The sequence below is a fragment of the Castor canadensis genome, chromosome 4 (assembly GCF_047511655.1).
Source record: "Castor canadensis chromosome 4, mCasCan1.hap1v2, whole genome shotgun sequence".
NCBI classification, from domain to species: domain Eukaryota; kingdom Metazoa; phylum Chordata; class Mammalia; order Rodentia; family Castoridae; genus Castor; species Castor canadensis.
In genome coordinates, this window is record NC_133389.1 from 103,967,133 (window position 1) to 103,988,821 (window position 21,689).

At 34.8% G+C, this 21,689-nt stretch overlaps 1 protein-coding gene across 1 annotated transcript in view; it reads left to right on the forward strand.

Annotated features, from left to right (window-relative positions):
- The window catches only part of Epc2 (enhancer of polycomb homolog 2), a 131,699-nt gene that overhangs the window by 22,669 nt on the left and 87,341 nt on the right, over positions 1-21,689 (forward strand). The window contains exon 2 of the mRNA XM_020170426.2: positions 11,052-11,211. Coding sequence (XP_020026015.1) covers positions 11,052-11,211 — 160 coding nt within the window. The remainder of the gene's footprint in view (positions 1-11,051; positions 11,212-21,689) is intronic.

Consider the following 21,689-nt stretch of genomic DNA (forward strand, 5'->3'; position numbering starts at 1 on the left):
CTTGGGTTACAAGTCTTGAAAATTATTTTGTTTTAGTAGGTGAGTTAAGTCCATTCAGATTTATGGATATGACCAAATATGTTTGCTCTCAACCCTTTCATGTTCTATAATTTTGTATATTTATTATTCCTCATTTATATGTTATTCTTTTAAAAAGATTATTTTTGTTATTTGGTAAGGTTTTTAATGTAGTGATATCTTTGTGCTTATACCTTTTTTATGTCTTTAGTTCTCTGTTTTGTTACCTAATCTATTACCTGGTTCGATGGTTTTTCACAACATACTTTAATGTCCTATACAACAGCTGCTTCTTCTGTACAACTTCCATACAACTGTGACTTGTTGCTTTATTTCTGTAGTAGTAGAGGTTGAACTCAGGGCCTTACTTTATGCTGGGCTGGCCTGAACCATGATCTTCCTGTTTGTGCTTCCCAGCATAGCTGGGGGTGACAGGCATGTTCACTGTGCCCAACCATTAGTTGAGATGGGGGTCTCATGAGACAGAATCTTGTGAATGGGCTAGGATTACAGCGTTGATCTACCATGCCTGGCTTATTCTCTTTTCTTTTTGCTCTTGCTCTTCTCTTGTTTAGTTGCATTATTTATTTTCACTTTAGTATACAAATATTTGTATAATACACTTCCAGACCTTTTCTTTTCTTTGATAAAAATAGATTTGTTAAAGGTGTAGTCATTTCTTGATTGGATGAAAGCAAGATGAAATGGACTATACTATCCAATATGTAGCCACTTGCCATTTTTGGCCGTTGAGCACCTGAAATACAAATGACCTAAATTGAGTTGTTCTGTACACATAAAACATTGGATTTTCTAGACTTGGAACAGAAAAAAAAGTATAAAATATCTTTGTTTTTATATTAATTACATGTTGAAATGATAATGTTTTGGATACATATATTGGGTTAAATAAAACATATTACTAAAATTTCATCAGTTTATTTTTACTTTTTAAAATGTACTAGAAAATCTAAAGTTAAATATGTAGCTCACATTTGTGACTTGTATTGTATTTTAACTCCTCTTAGTGGATTCTACAAGATTCCCCTACAGAATTATCTAAATTCTTTCTATATCCTTGATACTCAAAGGTGATTTAGCTGCATATAAAATTTTTGGTTCACACATTCCTTACATTGACATTTCTGGGAATGTTGCTTCATTGATGCTTTTATTATTTCATACGTTGTTTTGAAGTATAATCATTTTGAACTTGTAAGTTTTATTTTTGACAGTTTTAATAGGAGTTAGTTGTTCTGGGTAGCTTTGCCAGATGCTTGTTGAGCTTTGTGTGAGTATATGTTCGTATGAATGTGTATGTTAAAAAACACATAACATGAAATTTGCCATCTTAATATTTTTAAGTATACAGTACAGAATGTCACATGATTGTGTAAGATATTTAGAACTTTTTTATCTTGTAAAACTGAACAGCAACTGCCTGTTACCCCTATCCCCAGTCCTTGACCACTACCAGTATTCTTTCTGTTCCTATGAGTTTGATTACTTAGAGACCTCAAAATGAAACCATGCAATATTTCTGTTTTGTGACTAACTTCACTTAGCATAATGTCCTCAAGATTCATCCATGTTATAGCATATACCAGGATTTCTTTTTAGTGCCGAATAACATTCCATTATACGTATGTATATACCACTTTTTTTTTAATAGCCATTCATTGGTCTGTGGGCGTCTGAGTTATTTCTACCTCTTGACTATTCTGAACAATGATGTGAGTGTGGGTGTGCACATATATCTCTCTGAGATACTGTTTTCAATTCTTTACGTATGTGAGGGGATACTAAGGACTGAACCCAAGGCCTCGCACATGCTAGGCAAGTACTGCACCACTTGAGTTATGCTTCCAACCCGTTTTAGTTCTTTTGGATACACACCCAGAAGTAGGATTGCTAGATTGTATGGTAGTTAAATTTTTAATTTTTTGGAGAGCAGCCATACTGTTTTCTATAGCATGTTACATTCCTATCAACAGTGTGCAAGGATTCCACATTTCTCTATATCCTTGTTCTCATGTATAATTTTTTGGAGTTTTTTGGTTGTAGCCATCTTAACTAGTGGGAGGTGATATCTCAGTGTGGCATTCCTTGATGATTACTGATATTAAGCATCTTTTTAGTTGCTTCTTGGCCACTTGTGTGTCATCTTTAGAGAAATGACTATTCAGGATCTTTGCATCTTTTTTAGGATTTTTAAATCCTAAATCCTGAGTTTTAAAAATTCTTTATATATTCTATTATCTCTGTTGCATAATAGTTTGCAAGTATTTCCCCCATTCCATAGGTTGCCTTTTCACTGTTCGTTTCCTTTGATGTGCACTAATTTTATAGTTTAATGGAGATCTGTTGGTCTATTTCTGCTTTTTGTTACCTGTTCTTTGGTGTCATAGACAAGAAACCATTGCCAAATCCAATGTCATGAAACTTTCTCCTTATGTTTTCTTCTAAGAATTTTATAGTTTCAGCTTTTATGTGTTTATTAATTCATTTTGAGTTGATTTTTGTTTCTGATGTAAGGGTCCAATTTTATCCTTTTACATGTACACACCCAGTTTTCCAGGCACCATTTGTTAAAGACCATCCTTTCATCATTGTATGACCTTAACACCTTTATTGAAGATTTTTTGACCTTCCACTCAGGGTTTGTTTCTGGCCTCTGTTCTATTGTTTTACATGTCTATATTCTAATATTGTACTGTTTGGATTATTGTAACTTTGTAGTCAGCTTTGAAATCAGGAAGTGTGAAGCCTCCAGCTTTTTCTTTCCCAAGATTGTTTTGACTATTAGGATGAGTTTTTGGATGATTTTTTTTTTTAATTCTTCAAAAAAAAAGTCATTATGATTTTGACAGAGAATGCATTGAATATGTGGATCACTTTGAATAGTATGAACATTTTAATAATAAGTCTTCTAATCCATAAATACAGTTGCCTTTCCATTTTTATTTATTTATTTATTTATTTTGGTACTGGGGATTGAACTCGGCCTCATGCATGCGAGGCAAACACTAAACCACTGAGCTATATCCCCAGCCCCTCCATTTATTTATGTATTCTTTAATTTCTTTCATCAATGTTTTCTAGCTTTCAGAGTACAAATGTTTTGCTTCTGTGGCTAAGTTTATTCTTAAGTATTTTATGCTGTTGGTTGCTATTGTAATGGAATTACTTTCCTGATTTCCCTTTTGGATTATTTATTGTATTTACAAAGGAAAACTGATTTTTCTGTGTTGATCATATGCCCTATAACCTTGTTGATTTTATTTATTCTAACAGGATTTTCTACATATAAGATCATGTCATCTGTGAACAAATATGATTTTACACTTTTCCAATTTGGATGCCTTCTATTTCTTTTTCCTGGTAATAGATATCACTGGGACTTCCAGTAATGTGTTAACTGGTGAGAGGACATTCATGCTTATTCCTGCTCTTAGAGGGAAAGATTTCAGTTTTTTTTTTTTTTTCTTTCTTAGCACAAGTGTTAGCGCTGAGCTTTTCACATATGACTTTGATTGAAGTAATTTCCTTCTAGTTTTTGTTTTTGTTTTTTTTTGTGATGAGTTTTTTCAAGATAAGGTCTAGTAAACTATTTGCCCAGGCTAGTAGTGAATCAGGCTCCTGATCTCTGCCTCCTGAGTAGCTAGAATTATAGGCATGAGCCACCAGTACCTGGTGTTTGAATGTTTTTATCATAAAAGGATGGTGAACCTTGTCATATGCTTTTTCTGCCTCAGTTGAGATGAACATGTAATTTTTATCCTTCATTTTATTACTGTATATTACAGTAATTGATTTTTATATGTCAAGATGACCTTGCATCTTTTAAAAAATATGTCCTTGAATTTGGTTTGCAGGTATATTGTTGAGAATTTTTGTAGCACTGTTTGCCAGGGGTATTGGTCTGTAGTTTTCTTACAGTATCTTTGTCTGACTTTGGTGTCAGGGTAAGACTGGGTTCATAAAATGAGGTTGAAAGTATTCCTTCCTCTTTAAGTCCCCTATTTTACTCTCCTTATTGGTTAAGTCTGTTCAAATTTGTTATTTCTTCGTAACTGAGTCTTAGTAGATTGTTTCTTAAAGTTTCTCCACTTCTAGTTATTCATCCAGTTTGTTGCTGTGTAATTGTCCATACTGGTCTCTTACCACTTTTTATTTCATGGCATCACTGGCAACGTTTCATCTTCTCCGATTTTTGTTGTTGTTGTTGTTGTTCTTTGTTTTTTTTTCTTAGTCTAGTTAAGGGTTTGTCAATTTTTTTTTTTTTTAAACTTTGGCCAGTGACTCACACTGTACTCTCAACTACCTGGGAGGTGGAGATTGAGAGGATCCACAGTTCAAGTCCAGTCCAGTGAAAAAGTGAGCAAGACCCCATCTTATTCAACATGCTGGACATGTTTAATTCTCTTCCATTGTTGCCTTCCTTTATGTTTTATTAATTTTTTGTACCGTATTTTCATTCCTTTCTACTTTTCTTTCGTGTACTTTTTTTTTTTTTTTGTGGTTTGGGGGTTTGAACTCAGGGCCTCAAACTTACTAGGCAGGTCCTCTACCATTTGAGCCATTCCACCAGCCCACTTTCGTGCATTTTTAAAGAGAGATTTTTGTCTGTGTGATTAGCTGTGGAGATCACATAAAATGTCTTACAATTTTAACAGTTTGAAAACTGCCATATAGAAATACTACACCTCCTTCCTCCCACCACTTTCTGTTTTGGATGTCACAGGTTGCATCTTTTTATTTTTATCTAAGAAGGTCTTTGAAGGATATTTTCCTGAGTATACTATTGTTTGGCAAGACTTCTTTCTTGTTTTGTTTTTGTCTTTCTCTTTTTTGGTATTTTGGATATTTTATCCTTCTCTCTTCTGGCCTGTAATGTTTCTGCTGAAGAAATCTGCTGTTGATCTTAACGGGATTTCCCTTGTACATAATAAAGTTTTTTTTTTTTTTCTTGTTTTAAGCCTTTTCTATTTGTCTTTAACTTTTAACAGTTTGATGATGACATGTCTCAGTGTGGGGTATCTTTGGGTTCATTCTGGTTGTAGTTCTTTGAACTTCTTGAGTTTGGAAGTCCATTTCCTTCATTAGATTTTTGAAATTTTTTGGCCATTACACCTTCAAATAAGGTCTCTTATTTGATTATGTTTTCTCTCCCTCTTCCTTAAATTCTCATAATATGTACATTGGGCTACTTCATTGTCTCCCATAAGTTCCTTGGCTTTCTTCACTTTTATTCATTCTTTTTTGCTTTTGTTTCTTTTACTCAATAATTTTAAGTGACCTGTCCTGGAGTTCACCAATTTTTTTTTCTGTGTGATCAAATTTGCTGTTGATCCTCTCTAGAGAAATTTCTAATTCAGGTATCCTGCCTCTTAGTGCTAGGATTACAGACTTTGATTCTTTTTTTTAAAGTATTTTTTTATCACTTTCTTTATACAATCATTTTATACATTCCTCACTTTCCTGATTCCATTTACTTTTCTGTTGGTGTTCTCTTGTAATGCATTGATCTTCAAAACAATTATTTGAAATTTTTTATTAGGTAGTTTGTAGATCTGTTTCTTTAGGATTGTTTTTTGGAGATTTATTTTCTTCCATTGTTAGTGAGCCATGTTTCCCTACTTTGTGTGCCTCCACCCACCCATCCCTGCCAAATACCACCTTGATTTGGACATTTGAAAAAAAAATAGCCACCTCTCTTTGTCTTCACAAACTGAATTTGTATGAGGGAAGACCGTGTCAACCCAGCTAGCAATTCTTAGGGCCTCTTAAACCTTTTCTTGGAGATGAGTCTTCTTTAGCCTATATGTATAATTTCACAGTTAGATTTGCCAGTGTCTTTTTCGTGTGCTTGTAATCTCTTTAGTCTCTGATATCTGTCTGCAGTACTGCTGGGTTCTCTGGTGTTGCAACAAGCTGCTGAGCTCATTTGTTCCCCACAGCCTTCCAGGGGGCTTGTCTGAGTATCTAATAGGTACTCTGAAATGTGTTGAAAGGATGACTACTGATAAATAAATTGAAAACTTTGTGCATTGACCCATAGTTAGTCATTCTTAGTTTGTTTCATTCTAGTACACTTCTGTATCTTGAGGCCACATTTTTTTTAGGTTTGGCAGATCTTCATTTATAATAAAAAACTTAAATGGCGCTTAAAGACATGAAATACTTGTTGAGTCAAATTGATCAATATAAACATAGATTGAAATCCACAGAAGAATTGAGGACACTGGGAAGAAGTGAGTCATAATCAACCATATTCCAGACATGTATAAAGAACAAGGGCAATGAAGGAGACTGATAAAGAAAATGGGAAGATTGAGAAGCCTAAAACTTTTTAAAAGGTTGACGATGCATATGAAATCAGGAATAGGAAATACAAATTGTATTCTGGAGAGACAAACCCCATGAAAAAGGATGCTGCTATTGGGGAATAGCAAGAAATCTGTTGTAATTCTAGAGAACAATGCTTGGGGAAGAATGTTGCTAGAATGCTGTTGGAGTAGTTGATAGGAGACATGTTTGTCAACCTCAGAAAATGAGACTTTATCCTGACCATGGAAGTCAACCTGGTTTTCTTTAGTCCAGTATAATGTAGGTCTGTGCTTACTGTGTGCAAGGCATTGGGGACAGAGTAGTGAATGCAGAACAGATCTAGCCTGTGGTCTAGGGGAGGAAGAAGGCATCAATCCCATGATTGCAGAAACAAGTACAAACCTACAAGTCTGAGACGCTTACATTGGAAAGGTATATATGGATTTGAGAGCTCATTAAAGGGATTCTACAAAAAAGACTTAGGATATTCAGGCTTCACTGTGGAAGTAGAGTTTTAAATATAGACCATACAGGTCTTATTATTTACCAAGTTGCGGAGGGTGATGGGTAGGAACAGTAGCAATTCATGTTACTATTTCAGAGTTTATAAATCTCTTGCTGGCTACATTTTAATTAGAGGAGAGTGAGACTTTATCAGGGCACATCATATGTGTAGTTTGAATATTTCAGTTCTTTAAAAATTTTGACTTGTGATTGATAAAATATGTAAATAGTTGACTGAAACAAATGCTTACAGGATAATAGCTATCCCTTCTACATTAGTACCTTCTTTTTTTGTTGTTGGTCTTTGTTTTAAAAGTTGCCGGCTATGACATACTAGTGGGTGATTACCTGCATTTTGAAAAACATGGGGTTAAATGACCTGTTAGGTTTCCACCTCGTCATTTTATGTTTATAAGATCATTATCAGTGTTCACTGCCTGTATCTTCATTGATTGGTGAGTTGATCTATGATTATTGAAATGCCTTGAGTGCATGAGTAAGCATCCTTTCAATTTAAAAACTAAATGTATTTTTGAAAATTCTGTAATACATAGTGTTATCATATAGAGGTGCTTTATTGTTTTTAAGGAGGAAACCCAGTCACAGAGTGGAATTATTCATCTGCCTCAGATTATGGTACATTACCATAGGTCTTTACCAAGGGCCTCTCTCTTCCTCCTCTCACCTTCTCTTGCTCTATATTTTAATTTTTATGGAAATTATCATACATGTGACTAATCTTGTTTCATCTCTGACACTGCAATCTCACACAGTCTGGACTTTAAAGGAAATTCCAAGTCCCCTCTATGGTTTCATTTATTCTGTTTGTCCCTCTTCCTCATTCCCATATGTATGCATATGGAATACTGACTGTTATATGTTATTCATGGTGAGCACCTACCACATTTTCCTTCTCCATATTCCTAGTCATAAATACCTACATTACCTCAAACTGCCCTCCACAACAGATACTGTTTCATTGTATATGCCCTCTTGTAAATCTATGAGATTTTCTTGGGTTTAATAATGTACAAGACAGCAAGTGCCAGATCTTGGAGTACGTAGCACTGGGTTTTGAACTTAGGGCCTCGTGTTTGCTAAGCAGGCACTCTACCACTTGAGTCACTCCACCAGACCCTCCCCCTTTTTCACATGGTGGGGAGTTTTCAGTATTTTTCAAGATAGGATCTCTTAAATTATTTGCCTGGGCTGGCTTGAAACTGCAATCCTCCTGATCTCTGCTTCCTAAATAGCAAGGATTACAGACCTGAGCCACTGGTGCCCAGCTGAGTACCTAGATTTAATTTGACTGAGTATTGCTGTTGGTCTCCTGAATTGTAGCAACAGTCTGTGTTTCCACAATTATGTATGCAGGATTTATGTCCTCACATCCTTACTAACATTTGGCATTATCCTAACTTGGGATTTTTGCCAGGCTAATAGATATAAATTATCCCAGTTTAATTTATTTTTCTCTGATCAGTAATGGCTTTGAGCATGTGGATTTTCTGATATGTAAATTGTCTTTTTATATCTTTCATCTTGTTTTCTTTTGGAGTTGTGTCTCTTGTTGATTTGCAGGAGTTTATATATTCTAGATATTAATCACTTACAGCTTTTTAGACATTGAAAATAACTTGTACTGTTTTGTCATAAATTTAGTAACTACCTTCATGGTGTCCTTCACTGAATAGGAGTCTTTAATCTTGATGTAATAAATTTCATCTTTTTTTTTTTTTGCTCTGTTGCTTATACTTATGAAATTTTAAGAATCGGTAGCAGAAACAAGTTTATGTTTTTACATTACACATTTAGGTATGTAATCTATCTGGAATCCCTTCTTTGAGTGTGGGTATTAAGTAGGTATTGCATTTGATTTTTCTTTATAACTTGAGCACTTTGGCCATTGCTCAGTAATTATGTGGTGCTGTCTTTATCCTGTCTAAAGTTCGTATTTGTAGATGGATCTGTCCTGACACTATGTTGATTTATATGAGAGGCAGTATAATTAGTGGTTAAGCACTTCAGTTCTGGCTCTGCTATTTATTAGCCAAATAATCTTGGGCTAGTCACTTAACTTCCCTGTACCTTGTTTCCATCTAAATAATGGGAATGATACTATCCATTATACAAGTTTGTTATGAGGATGAAATAAATTAAGATTTTTTCAGTGTCTATTATACAGAAGTCATTGTTTTATAGTTAAGTGCTTACCTAAGTGTATACTGTTTGGTCTTTTGTAACTTTTTATTACTGTGGCTTTATCAGTATTTTATAATTTATAGAAGGCAAGTCCGTCGTTCTCATGTCACATTTTATGCTTCTTTTTAAAAGTCAGCTTAGCTTTTCCTAGACTTCTGTTTTTCCATTTAAGTTGCAGAGCATTTTTCTTGTATATGCTTATGTTTTCTAGATCTAAATTCATCTGACAAATGCCAAAGAGATATTATGATACACTGTAGATTATTATTTTGAGGAAAGCATCTCTGACTTGATGGAATCGGATGAAACTTAGGCTGCTTATGAGAGTCTCAGTAGTTGTCCTGGCTTACTGTTCACTTGTTTGTAGCATAAGAAGCTTTTTTCCTTGCTTCTCAAATTGTGTTTTGTTCACTTTCTTATATGTACATGTTCTCTCCTTACTTTACTAATAATGAATGGCAGAAGATAATGAAATTAATGTAATTCTTTTGTCATCATTTTTCCTGTCTATTCTCTATCATGTCACCATCCTTTAAAATACTTCTTTTAATCTATGTTTTTGCAAGTACTGGACCTTCTGTTTAACTTTATATCTTGCTGCATTAAAACCTTCCTTGGATCATTGCACTAATACTTTTTGAGTAGTAACATTTACATACCCTACAGGCTTGAATAAAGTTAAGATATCTAGATTCTTAGGCTCTGTAGAACTTGAGCAGTTATATTGGTATGACAGAATCTTAAGTCTGTCAATTTGGCCTTGCATATTCATAGCCTGGGTTCATATCTCTGTTTTGGCAGTTAGGCATTGTGACCTTGAACAAGTTACTAAACTTATTGATGCCTCAGTTTCTTTTATGTGTAAAGTGTTTTTGCATACTCTGATATATCATAGTAGGAATCTAGGAAGGATTTCATTTATTCATTTAATATATATTGAGCAGCTTCTATGTGTTATACTGTTTTAGGTATTAACAAACAAAAACCATTGCCCTCTTGGAGTTAACTTTATGACTAGGGGGTAGGTGGACAATAAACCAGAGAAATTTTAAGCATGTCAAACATAGCTAAGTGGTATAGAGAAAAACAAAGCAGGGAAGGAACTGGACATCTAGTAGATGAGGAAGACATTCTGGTAGATGAGACTAGAAATTTCAAAAATAGGCTATTTGGACACCTGGCCAGAGTAAAAGGTGAAGAGGAGAGAGGTAGATGTCTGAGAAACATAAGGTATTATATGTTTTTGAGTAATTGTAACCTTTACCCTGAATATGATGGGGAATCTTTCAGGAGTGACATTACTTGCCTTACCTTACAAAAGGTAAAGCTGCTTTATTGGGAATGAGCCATAGTGGAGCAAGGGAGGAACTAGGAAAACCAACTAGGAGATTATTGCAATAAGTCATGGAAGTGATGGAAAGCAATTAGAAGCTGGATATATATTGTAGGAACCTTTTGCTTAACCTTTATTAAAGTATTTCCTGCTCTGACTATAATACTACTTTTGAGCATAGTTTTTATCTTTCTTGAATTATTCAGAATTTTGAACACTAAACTTCAAGTACATAAGTACAGAAGACACTTAAAATCTGTAAGACAAATTTATTTCCTGTGACTTGCATATTTTTTAATCCGATAGTAACGACAGATACCTCAGTTAATTTAGCAAACAAGGGTTCGATTTTCTTGTAACTGAAATTTTAAATTCTAGTTTGTAAGAGTATGTGTGTGTGTGTATAATATATATGGTCTTTTAAAATTCTGCCTGTTAAAATTGTAATAATCTAAGGTTACAATACCAGTATGAGCCACAGATATCAAGGGAGAGTGATGGCAATGTTTTCTATAGATCTGCAACATAGAAACTATTCATGGTTGAACCTAGGAAATACTTATAATTGCTTCTTGCAATTATTAAACAAGTAACTTTTAAATAGAATTATGCATTCAATTAATATTACCAAAAAAACTTATGTTGCTTACTTTCTGTTTTCCAGGAACATCATTTGCAGCGAGCTATTTCAGCACAGCAAGTATTTAGAGAAAAAAAAGAGAGCATGGTCATTCCTGTTCCTGAGGCAGAGAGCAACGTCAACTACTATAATCGCTTGTACAAAGGAGAGTTTAAACAACCCAAACAGTTCATTCATATTCAGCGTAAGTTTGTTAATTCATTTTTTTCGGTTTGTATTTAAATTATCAACCAGTGAAAATCTTTTTTTTTTTTTTTTTTTTTTTGCCCAGAGATTTTAATTTTTCAGTTCAAACAGACTTATTGATAGAAGTGTTAACATTGAAGATTAAGGGCTAGGCATTGTGGTACACACCTGCAATCCCAGCTACTTGGAAGGTGGAGATAAGAGGACTGTCGTTTTAGACCAGCCTAGACAAAAAGAGAACCCCATCTCAACCAACAAGCATGAGGGAGGGGAAGGAACACACCTATAATCCCAGCTATGTGGGAGGCATAGGTAGGAGGATCGAAGTCCAAGGCTAGTCTGAAAAATGTGAAACTCCACTTGACAAATAACTAAAGCGAAAAAGTTTGGCTCAAGAGGTAGAGCACCAGCTTAGCAGGCCCTGCCAAATTTAAACCCCTCCGTACCTCAAAAAAAAGGAGATTAAAGTTGGTCTGTACTTATATTTGAACTTGGAAATCATTTTGAGCTTTAGTAGCATTTGGTACATTTGATGCACTATAAGGTTTTATGTAGTACTTACATTATACAGTTAAGAGACTGTAAGTTACTGTACTCCACTGAGATTTATCTTTAAAGGCACAGTAGCCATGATGCTCAGGAATTAGAGCTGTATCTTCAGAAATTTTCAAAAGTAAATACTATACCTCTATCTTCATGTAATTTTTACATAATTCCATCTAATTCTACCTCCATAATATTGTTTTCCTCCCAATGTTAGTACTTAAATGATTAGCATCTCTAGCTATAAAGCTATTTTAATAACCTCCTAACTATAATATTTACTACCCGCTACCCCATCCTTAGTCTTTTCTAATCTGTCTTCTCCACAATGTCTGCCTGCACCAGAGTGGTCTTCCTAAATTGTCAGTCTAAATTATTCTCTTGATTAAACTCCTACCATTCTTTATTGTCTACAGTTGGAGTTCTCAGCTGATTTTGCACACAGATGCTTGCTAGTGTTGTATTATCTTGTCAGATTTTTAAAAAAAATTGTTGGGTCGCTTGTTAAAATAGAAATTTCAGTGCTCTACTTCAGGCTTGCCTGAAGTACTTACCTATCTGACAATCCCTGGGCATTTTTGAAAAGTTCCCCCAGTAATCCTGAAATGTCACCACATTTATGATTGACTTCGAGATTGACTGTTTTTTTCATTTATTCTAAGATTCACTTTTTTTTGTTTTTCATTTTTGAAATGAGGTTGTATCTTAAATTGCCGTTGTCCAGGATTGAAGTCTTACTCTTCTAAAGAGAATTTCTGCTAGACACCTGGGGACACTACCAGCCTGAGCCCACTTGAAAGTCTTTGTTTTGTTTCATGGTTTTGTTTTCAGACCACAGTGTTAGCTTTAATTTGGGCTGCAGACCTGCTCCAAGTTCAGTTCTCAGGCGATTGTTTTTCTCCTTCTTTCTACCTAATTGTAAGTTGAGGGATAAAAAAAGTTCTTTGTTATTCCTTTTTGCATGGCTGGTTTATTTCTTTATTTTACACCAAAGATACAGCTTTATGCAGGAATATTCTATCAAACTTCTTCATATGAAGACCCAAACAGAAAACTGTTTTTCTTTCTTATGGCACATATTATAATGGTGCATCTTGTAATTGATGGCACTTTAGATTTGATGGAATTCAATAGTCAAATTTTCTAGTTATGAGTACTTAAGGTACCTTATGATTTTTTTTTCCTGCTGCTATTCCTCTCACTCTGAGTCCAATGAAAATTATTTCTCATAGCTCACATTTCACACTTCCTTGCATGTGTTATTTTAAGTGTTCTTTCTCTTCCTAGAGTTCATTTATGATCGGAACTCCCTTAGGAGGTTTACCCTGACATTTCTCATTCTACCTGTCTTTTTTGTTTATCACAGTATTTTGTACATACTTCTGTCAGAGAATTCACCATACTTTAATTATTTGTAGCCATTCTTCCTCTGTTTTAGACTGTGAGCTCCTTGAGGACAGGGACTGAAGCCCAGGGGAAGTGCCCATCTGTGTGTGAACACTACTTTGCACTTCATTATACTTGAAGCTGGCTCCTTCTCAGTCTGATAAAACTGATCATTGTCAAGTCTACATTGGAAAAGAGGAAAGCTTACACTTAATCAGTGGAAAGTGAATCTGTATATTCTTTATGTTTTCAGCAAGAGTGAAATACTTGCCAGACTAACATCTAGCCTTAGTCTCATTATCTTTGGAATGTACTTAAAAATGTTCTCTCCATTGCACAAAAAATAATCATTAGACCCATTGTCCTGGGACAGGGAATGAACATGGTTTAATTAGAAAGAGATGAGAATGATACAAACATGTTTTGATTGAAAAGAGAAAAGATCCAAAACAAATGGTGAGTATTGTATTATTTATAATAAAACTTCCTGGTTTAAAAAAAAAAAGGATGTATTCCAGGAACATCATTTTCTTATAAAGATGTCACTGGTTATGTATCAAGAAATATTTGAGCACAGATCCCGTGAAATGACATCATACATTCAAATAAGTAAGTACTGGAAAACAGTACCACTGGTGCAGAAGTAGATTATATCAGATTTATGGAGAATACATTCTAGGTGAAGCTGGGTTCCAGATTACGTTGATTAGAGGGACGACTAGGATAGAGAGCAAGGCTAGATCCTGAGGGCAACCCACATTCAGATCAGGTGGCTTTAAAGTCTTCCTCTTAGATTATGCAGAACCTGTTGTTACCTCCTGTCCTTGAACAAAGCTGTAAGTGTGGTACAGAGGCTGAAGTGGTAAAGCAATATCTGGGTAGCTACTAATCCAGGAAGGAGGATGGGCCCCCAACCCCAGAAGATATTACACAGTAAAGTAACACTAGGCGTTTGGGGTAAAAGCAAAATAATCATTCAGTCATTTGGGTAGAGAAATGAAAAAGTCTGTGTTCAAAGAAGAGTTCCCCTTTGACCTATGTGCATTTTTTGTATGTCCAATATTCAAAAAAGGGGAGAGAGTTACAGTGATGTAGTGTAAAATACAGCACAATAGATTAAAGACCATGGTTAAAGAAGTCAGGGAGAAAATAAAAGCACTTTAATAAAAGGTAAATTTGATGTGCTGTAGCATATATTTTAAGTGTGGTGTAATTAATGGATAAAAAGCACAAAAGCAGGATTGGTCATGAGATGCATATTTCTTGGCATGGAAGAACTTGGTACCCTCCTGTGAGGCCTTTCAAGGAAGATACTGTAATGTTACCCAGCACACTTAGTGTTCAAGTAGGAGTTACCTGAAGTAGGCCTTTAGCATATTCTCCTAGCGACTAGCGTCGCTATGGAAGGTTCTCCAGTGACAACCCTAAGAGTTGGCATTTCAGCATCTTCTGTCTCTTCATCTTCCATAAAAAAACTAAAGGAAACTTGCCTTCCCGTCTTACTCTGGTAATATAATTCTGTGGGCTGACTACCTACAAAACTGTTCTCTCATATGCTTATTTCCTGAAAATTTAATGAAGACTAAACTTTTCCTTCCACACTTAAGGGTAAAAGACCTAGTGGAACATTAACTGACCTCTCTGTCCAGGTTGTGTTAGTGTTTCATATGAATTTTTTGTACACTTGCCCAATTATTCCTCAAAGGAGTACTATGAGGCAGCTAATATTTTAACCTCCATTTTAAACCTAAGAGTATATAAATAGCCCAAGATAATGCAACTGACAAGAAGAATCAGAATTCAATTCAGACCATCTGACTCCACAGTGTGCCTGTTTAACAATGTTATGTTGCCTCTCAGTCATGCTTATCATTGTAAGTTGCAAAAACTGATACACAGTAAACATAGAAAGCCATTACCATTCCAAAAAGAGGTTGGTGGTAGAATCAGCAGTGGTGTTAGAGGAATTTTTTTGGGGGGGTGGATAAATGGCCTGTTGATGGAATAGGCAGATGCATATAACTGGTATGGCATACTCCTTTCCTTTGGCCTGGTACGGGACTAATGAATGGAAGAGCACTGTGCATGGAGAGGAGGGGGAGGTGCCAGGCAGACAGAGGGAAAATCTTAAGTAAAGGTACTAGTAAAAGTAATACAAACAAGTATTTCACACTTTATTACTTGGAAGAGTGAGGAGCTCAGTTGAAAGGAGGCAAATGCTGCTGGCATTTGGAAAAGCCCAAGTTCCATCTTTTAAAAATACCTTTAAAGGGGCTAGAAGTGTTACTCAAGTGGTAGAGTGCTGTCTACAACTGTGAAGCCCTAAGTTCAAACCCCAGTACCACTCCCACTCCACCAAAACAGTTACCTTTTAAGTTTCGCAAATCAAAGACATTAAAGAAAAAGTTACTTAAGCAATAACATAGGCTGAGCCTTTAGAAGAAAATTACTCCCATTCCATCATGCACATGCACGCACACTCATACACTAAGAGCATACATAGAGTAAGAGCATCAGCCAGGACTGTTGGGCTTCGGGGCTTACCTGGGCACACCTGGAAAGAAGTTTCTAGTGCTTTTAGGTTTGTTTCAGACCCATCCTGTATTTGAAGATAATTGAATATTGTTGTAGATTAAGGCTCAAGTTGGGGGGAGAGGGCTGTGTGGTAGTTACTGATTTCTAAAACTCCAACTAAGCACTGTGCCTGGCAAAGAATAAGGTTTGCTTTGAATGAAATTTGTTGGACTATGTGGACCTTGTTTAAGTAGGCTTTATTTTACCCATTTGTTAAAAAAAAAGAATTGTGGTTATCACCATACATTTGAGGAGACTAAAAAGGGTGATAGAAGTAAGTGATGTGTAAAGCCTAAGACAGTAAAAAGGTACTCTCCATGAAGGTTGTTGCTCTTTAAATAACTTACAATAATACTTTGGTGATTAAAATAATTATTTTTTCAGGGACATTCTCGTCAATAAAGTAGTCAAAGTAGGAACATACAATCCTCCCTCTATGGAATGGAGTTAAGCCACTTACCCCCACCCCAAACCTCTGCAACTCCCTTATTCAGAAATAGTTCTTATTATTGACTTAAGAATCTCCTTTGTTTTTGCGATAGAAATTAAGAATGTAGAGTATTCTTGATTATAATGAAAGTAAAATGTTAATTGCAAAAGAGAATTGGTAACCCACCTCCTAAAGATAATCAGAACATGTAAAAGTTGTGTTTTCTTCCCTTTTTAATAAGTTGGCATTATATTGTGTGTATTCATATGTTATATATGTGTATTTGTGACTTTCCTGGGTTTTTTTTAACTGTTAATGATAGTAAAAGATAAGCATTCTCCAGGTAGCTAAATAAAAATTTTTGAAAAGTGTAAAATATTATAAGGAATTAGTTTTGTGTCTGTCAGTATTCAGCAAGATTTGTAACAAGACCAGTACTAAATAAAGATTTTTGTTTCTGTCTTAATTAACCAGGAGTTTTAGATCTAGATTATTTATGATTTTGCTATATTAGTAAAATAGGAGTTTTCACATTAGCAAATAGTTCTACATTGCAAGAAAAGTGTGAATTTGCATTTCAAGGAATATAAGATTTTAAGCTTTTAAAAAAGTTAATAGACTTTATTTTAAAAAATAATTTTAGGCTTACAAAAAATGTGTGCATAGAGTTCCTGTATGGTGGTTCCTATACACAAACACTTTTCGCTATTATTATCCTACATCAGTTGATATATTTGTTATATTTAATAATGTTGATACTTTATTATTATTAAAATCCATAGTAAACATTACAGTTTGCTCTTTGTTGTACAGTATATGGATCTTGAAAAATGCATAATGTCATTGTTATAGTATCCTACAATATCTTTCACCATGCTGAAAACTTCCTTCCGTTCATGATAGTTCATCCCCTGAATCCTTAGCAACAACTGATCTTTTTGCTGCCTCTTTTTTTCTTTGTCCAGAATGTTGTATAGTCGGAATCATACAGTAAGTACATAGTCCTTTCAGTTGACTTCTTTGACTTATCAGTATGCATTCAAGGTCCTTCTATGTCTTTTCATTGTTTTGTTAGCTCATTTCTTTTTATCATTGAATAACATTACATTGTGTGAATCTACCATAACTTGTTTATACTTTCACTTGTTGAAAGATACCTTGGTTGCATCCAGTTTTACACAATTATGAATAAAAGTGCTTTAAACGTTCATGTATAGGTTTTTCTATGACTATTAATTTTCAACTTAGTTGGGTAAATACTTTGAGGGATTACTGTTTCCTAACATGTACCATTCTGTGTTCCCAGTGATAATGAATGAGAATTCTGTAGCCCTGCATCCATACCAGGACTTAGACTTGGCATTGTCAGTTTTTGGATTTTAGCCATTCCAGCAGGAGTAAAGTGGTATCTAATTGTTTTAATTTGCCATTCCCTAATGGCATAGGATGTTGGGTACCTTTCCATGTGATTAATTGACTTTACCTTTGGTGAACTGTCTGTTCAGATCTTTTGCCCATTTCTTAATTGGATTATTTGCTTTCTTATTATTGAATTTTTACATTTGTCTGGTTTTAGAAGTTCTTTCAAGGAATATGTTCTGCATATTTTCTTACTCTCTGTGGCGTGGCTTTTCATTACCTGTTTTTTACAGAGTAGTTTTCAAATTTTAATGGAGTACAGTTTATTTATTTTTCAAAACTGATATGCCTTTGGTGTTACCACAGACCCAAGATTACTGAGATATTATTCTACATTGTTTTCTAGACATTTTATAGATTGCATTTTATTTTTAGATCTGTGGTCCATTTTGAGTTAGTTTCTGTAAAGTATGTAAGATCTGTATATATATTTCAGCTTTTTTGTTCCAGTACCAATTCTTGAAAAGACGATTCTGTTTTTCATTGAATCCCCTTTGCTATATTTGTATGGATCTCTTTCTCCATCGTCTGTTCTATTCCACTTATCTTTTTGTCTCGTTTGCTAATATCATGCTATCTTGTAGCTTCATAGTAAATCTTGAGTCTTTTGACTTTGTGTTTTTCACTATTGTGTTGGCTTTTCTGGTTTTCTTGCCTCTCACAGTGATCAACAGTAAAAATGGTACATTAAAGTCCCCTAACTCATTGATAAAATCTCAACTTTTTACTTACTTAACCTCTGTATTCTCACCCCCCCTTCCTTCCAGCTTCCTTTGTAATTTTTTTTTTTTTTTGCCCCTTTTAGGAACTGAAATAACAAGAGTGATGTGAATAAGGCCAGAATTGGGATAAAACTAGGTTTGCCTTTGTGGTCAATAAAAGCTTTAGGCTTCTGTACTATGCCACAGCCTCCCAATTGGGTCCTAGTGGTTTTAGTGGTTTTCATTGAGGGAGCAGGTACACAGTTACAACAGGTTTGAAATCAGGGCCTTGTCCTTGGTAGGCAAGTTACTTGAGGCACACTCCAACCCCTTTTTGATTTAGTTGTTTTCAACTAGGAACTTAACTGTCCTTGGCCTGTGGTTCTCCTATCTATGCTTCCCCATTGGTGCAAGTCAGCACACCTAACTTGTTGGTTAAGTTGGGATCTCTGTAACTTTTTGCTTGGGCTGGTCTCAAACCATGATCCTCCCTGATCTCTACCTTTGGAGTAGCTGGGATTAAGATGTGTACCACCATATCTGACCTAAGTGATTTTAATGATTTTTTTCCCCTTTTTAAAAAGTAAAGAAATACTACAAGAAACCCATTGAACTGATCACCCAGCCCCAAACAAACCAACAACTTAATTAATTCCTTACCCTTTTTTGCTAGTATATTTTTAAACAAATGCCAGACATTATTTTACCATAAGTATTTCACTGCTTGTCTTTCAGAGATAAGATTTTTTCTAAGTGTCACCACCATAGCATTATGGTAACAGAATTAATCATAATTCCTTGGTATCATCTAATTTAGAGGAGCTTGATACCAAATAGGATTTCTAGCCTTAGAGACTGTGCCTAATTAGGTTCCAACACTTCAGGTGTTTTACTTTGTACATTTACTACTATAGTCCCATCTACTCAGCAGGTTGTGGTGGGAGGATTCCTTTAATCCCAGAAGTTTGAGACCCACCTGAACAACATAGTGAGACCGTGTCTCAAAAAATAAAACAAAAACCATAAATCACTTTTTGTCATAGTATAGGTAGTGTATATAATAGTGTTGATATACCTTTATATACATGCATGTACACACACACATACATACCTCTCCAACTACTGACATCCAGTTCCATGTGCTTCAGTCTCTCCTTTTATCTATAGCCTTACTAGAAGCTTATCAGTTCTATTGATCTTTTCAAAGAATCAGCTGTTGGCTTCGGTTTTTTCCTGTTGATTTTCTGTTTTCAATTTTACTGATACCTATTAATTTGTTTCTTTTGTTTAGATTGGATTTATTTTGTCCCTTTTTAGTTTCCTAAGTAGAAGCTTAAATTGATTTTAGACTTTATTCTTTTCTAATGGATGCATTTAATACTATAAATTTTCTTCCAAGCACTCTTTTTTTTTTTTGCATCCCACAAATTTTGATAAGTTATATAGCCATTTTCATTTAGCTCAGAATATTTTAAAATTTCTCTTGACCTACATGTTATATAGAAGTGTTTCATTTAGCATTCATGTGTTTTGGGATTTTTCCAGCTATCTTTCTGTTACTTCTTTCTAATTTAATTCCATTGTGGTATTAGAATATACTTTGCTGTTGTTCTTGTCAATTTGTTAAGGTGTATCTTCTAGCTTAGAATGTAGTCTGTCTTCGTGAATGTGCTATGTGTATTCTGCTCTTGTTGAGTACAGTATTCTATAAATGTCAATTCAAAAATGTGACTGATAGTGCTGTCCAGTTTCAGAATGTGTCCTTACTGATTTCTGCATTCAATGTCTGTCCATTTCTTACAGAGGGATGTTAAAGTCTCCAACTAAAGCAGTGGGTTCATCTGTTTCTCCTTCCAGTTCTGTGACTTTTTGTCTCAAATAATTTGGTGGTCTATTGTTAGACATACATTAAAGATTGTTAAATCTTCTTGCAGTATTGACTCTTTCATCATTATGTAATGTACCTCTTTATTCCTAATTACATTGCTTAGTGTGAAGTTTGCACTTTTGGAAATTATTATATTTATTCCAGTTTCATATTGTTTGATGTTAGCATGGTACACATTTCTCTCTATCCTCTCATTGTAGTCTATATGTGTCTTTATATTTAAAGAGCCTTTCTTATAGACAAGTTAAATCTTCTTTTTAACTCACTTTGACTGTCTCTCTTAATTGTATATTTAGACCATTTGTATATTTATACCATTTACATTTAAAGTGGCTATGATAGTTAGATTAATATCTATCATACTCCTTACTGTTTATTTGTTGCTTTTGTTCTTTGTTATTTTCTACTGTGGGGTGTGTGTGTGTATGTGTGTGTGTATTTTGCTTTGTGTTTTTTGTCTTTTTGCAGTCCTAGAGATTGAACCCAGGGCCTTCCAGAAGTCAGGCAAGTTCTCTACCACTGAGCTAGATCCCCAACCCCTTTTTGTGGTTGTAATTGAGATTTTTTAATACTGTTTTCTTTACTTTCTTAGCATACCAATTATATTTTTTTTTACTAAAAATAATTATTGCCCTAGAGTTTGCATTGTATTTTTAGAATCAATCCAAGTCCAAATAATTTGCAAATAACACTACACTGCTTCACAGTAGAACAAATCCAAGACATCAGTTGTGATGACATTAAGTACAAGTACCTTTTAATAACAAAGTATTCCTAATTCTTTTCTTCTTGTTTTCCTGTATCAGTCCATGTTACATTGCTGTTTATATATAAGCACACTGTCATGAATCAGTTAATGACAAGGATACTTCCTGAGAAGTACATCATTCAGCAATTTTGCCCTTTTTGGAGGATATGGTGGTACTGGGGTTTGAACTCAAAGCTTTGCGCTTGCAAAGCAGGTGTTCTGCAGCTTGAGCCACAACCCCAGTCCAATTTTGTCATTTTGTAAACATCATAGAGTGTATTTGTGTAAATACACAAATGTAGATGGTGAAGGTTAATTGCTTTACATGACATGGTAATCATGGCATATTGTTTTTCCTTGAACTTTTTCTTTTATATATAAGTAGGAGCACAAACTAATGATTTAGAAGTATATTATACTGTAGGCTCAGTGGCATTGCCTGTAGTCCCAGTTACTTAGGAGGCTGGTGGGAGGATCTCGTTGAACCCAGAAGTTTGAGGCTAGCCTGGACAACATAGTGAGACCCTGTGTCGAAAAGATAAAATAATAACAAAAGTATAGTACAGTAAATACATAAGCCAATAAGTCATTAACATTTACTGTACACAATTGTGAACTTTTATATGACTAGCAACACAGTAGGTTCATTTACGTAGGAGCATCACAGACACCTAAATATTGCAATACAGTGTTACAACAGCTATGGTTCACTAAGTGAAAAGAATTTTTTAGCTCTGTTATAACCTGTGGGACCACTGTCATATATGTGGTCCGTAGTTGAGTAAAA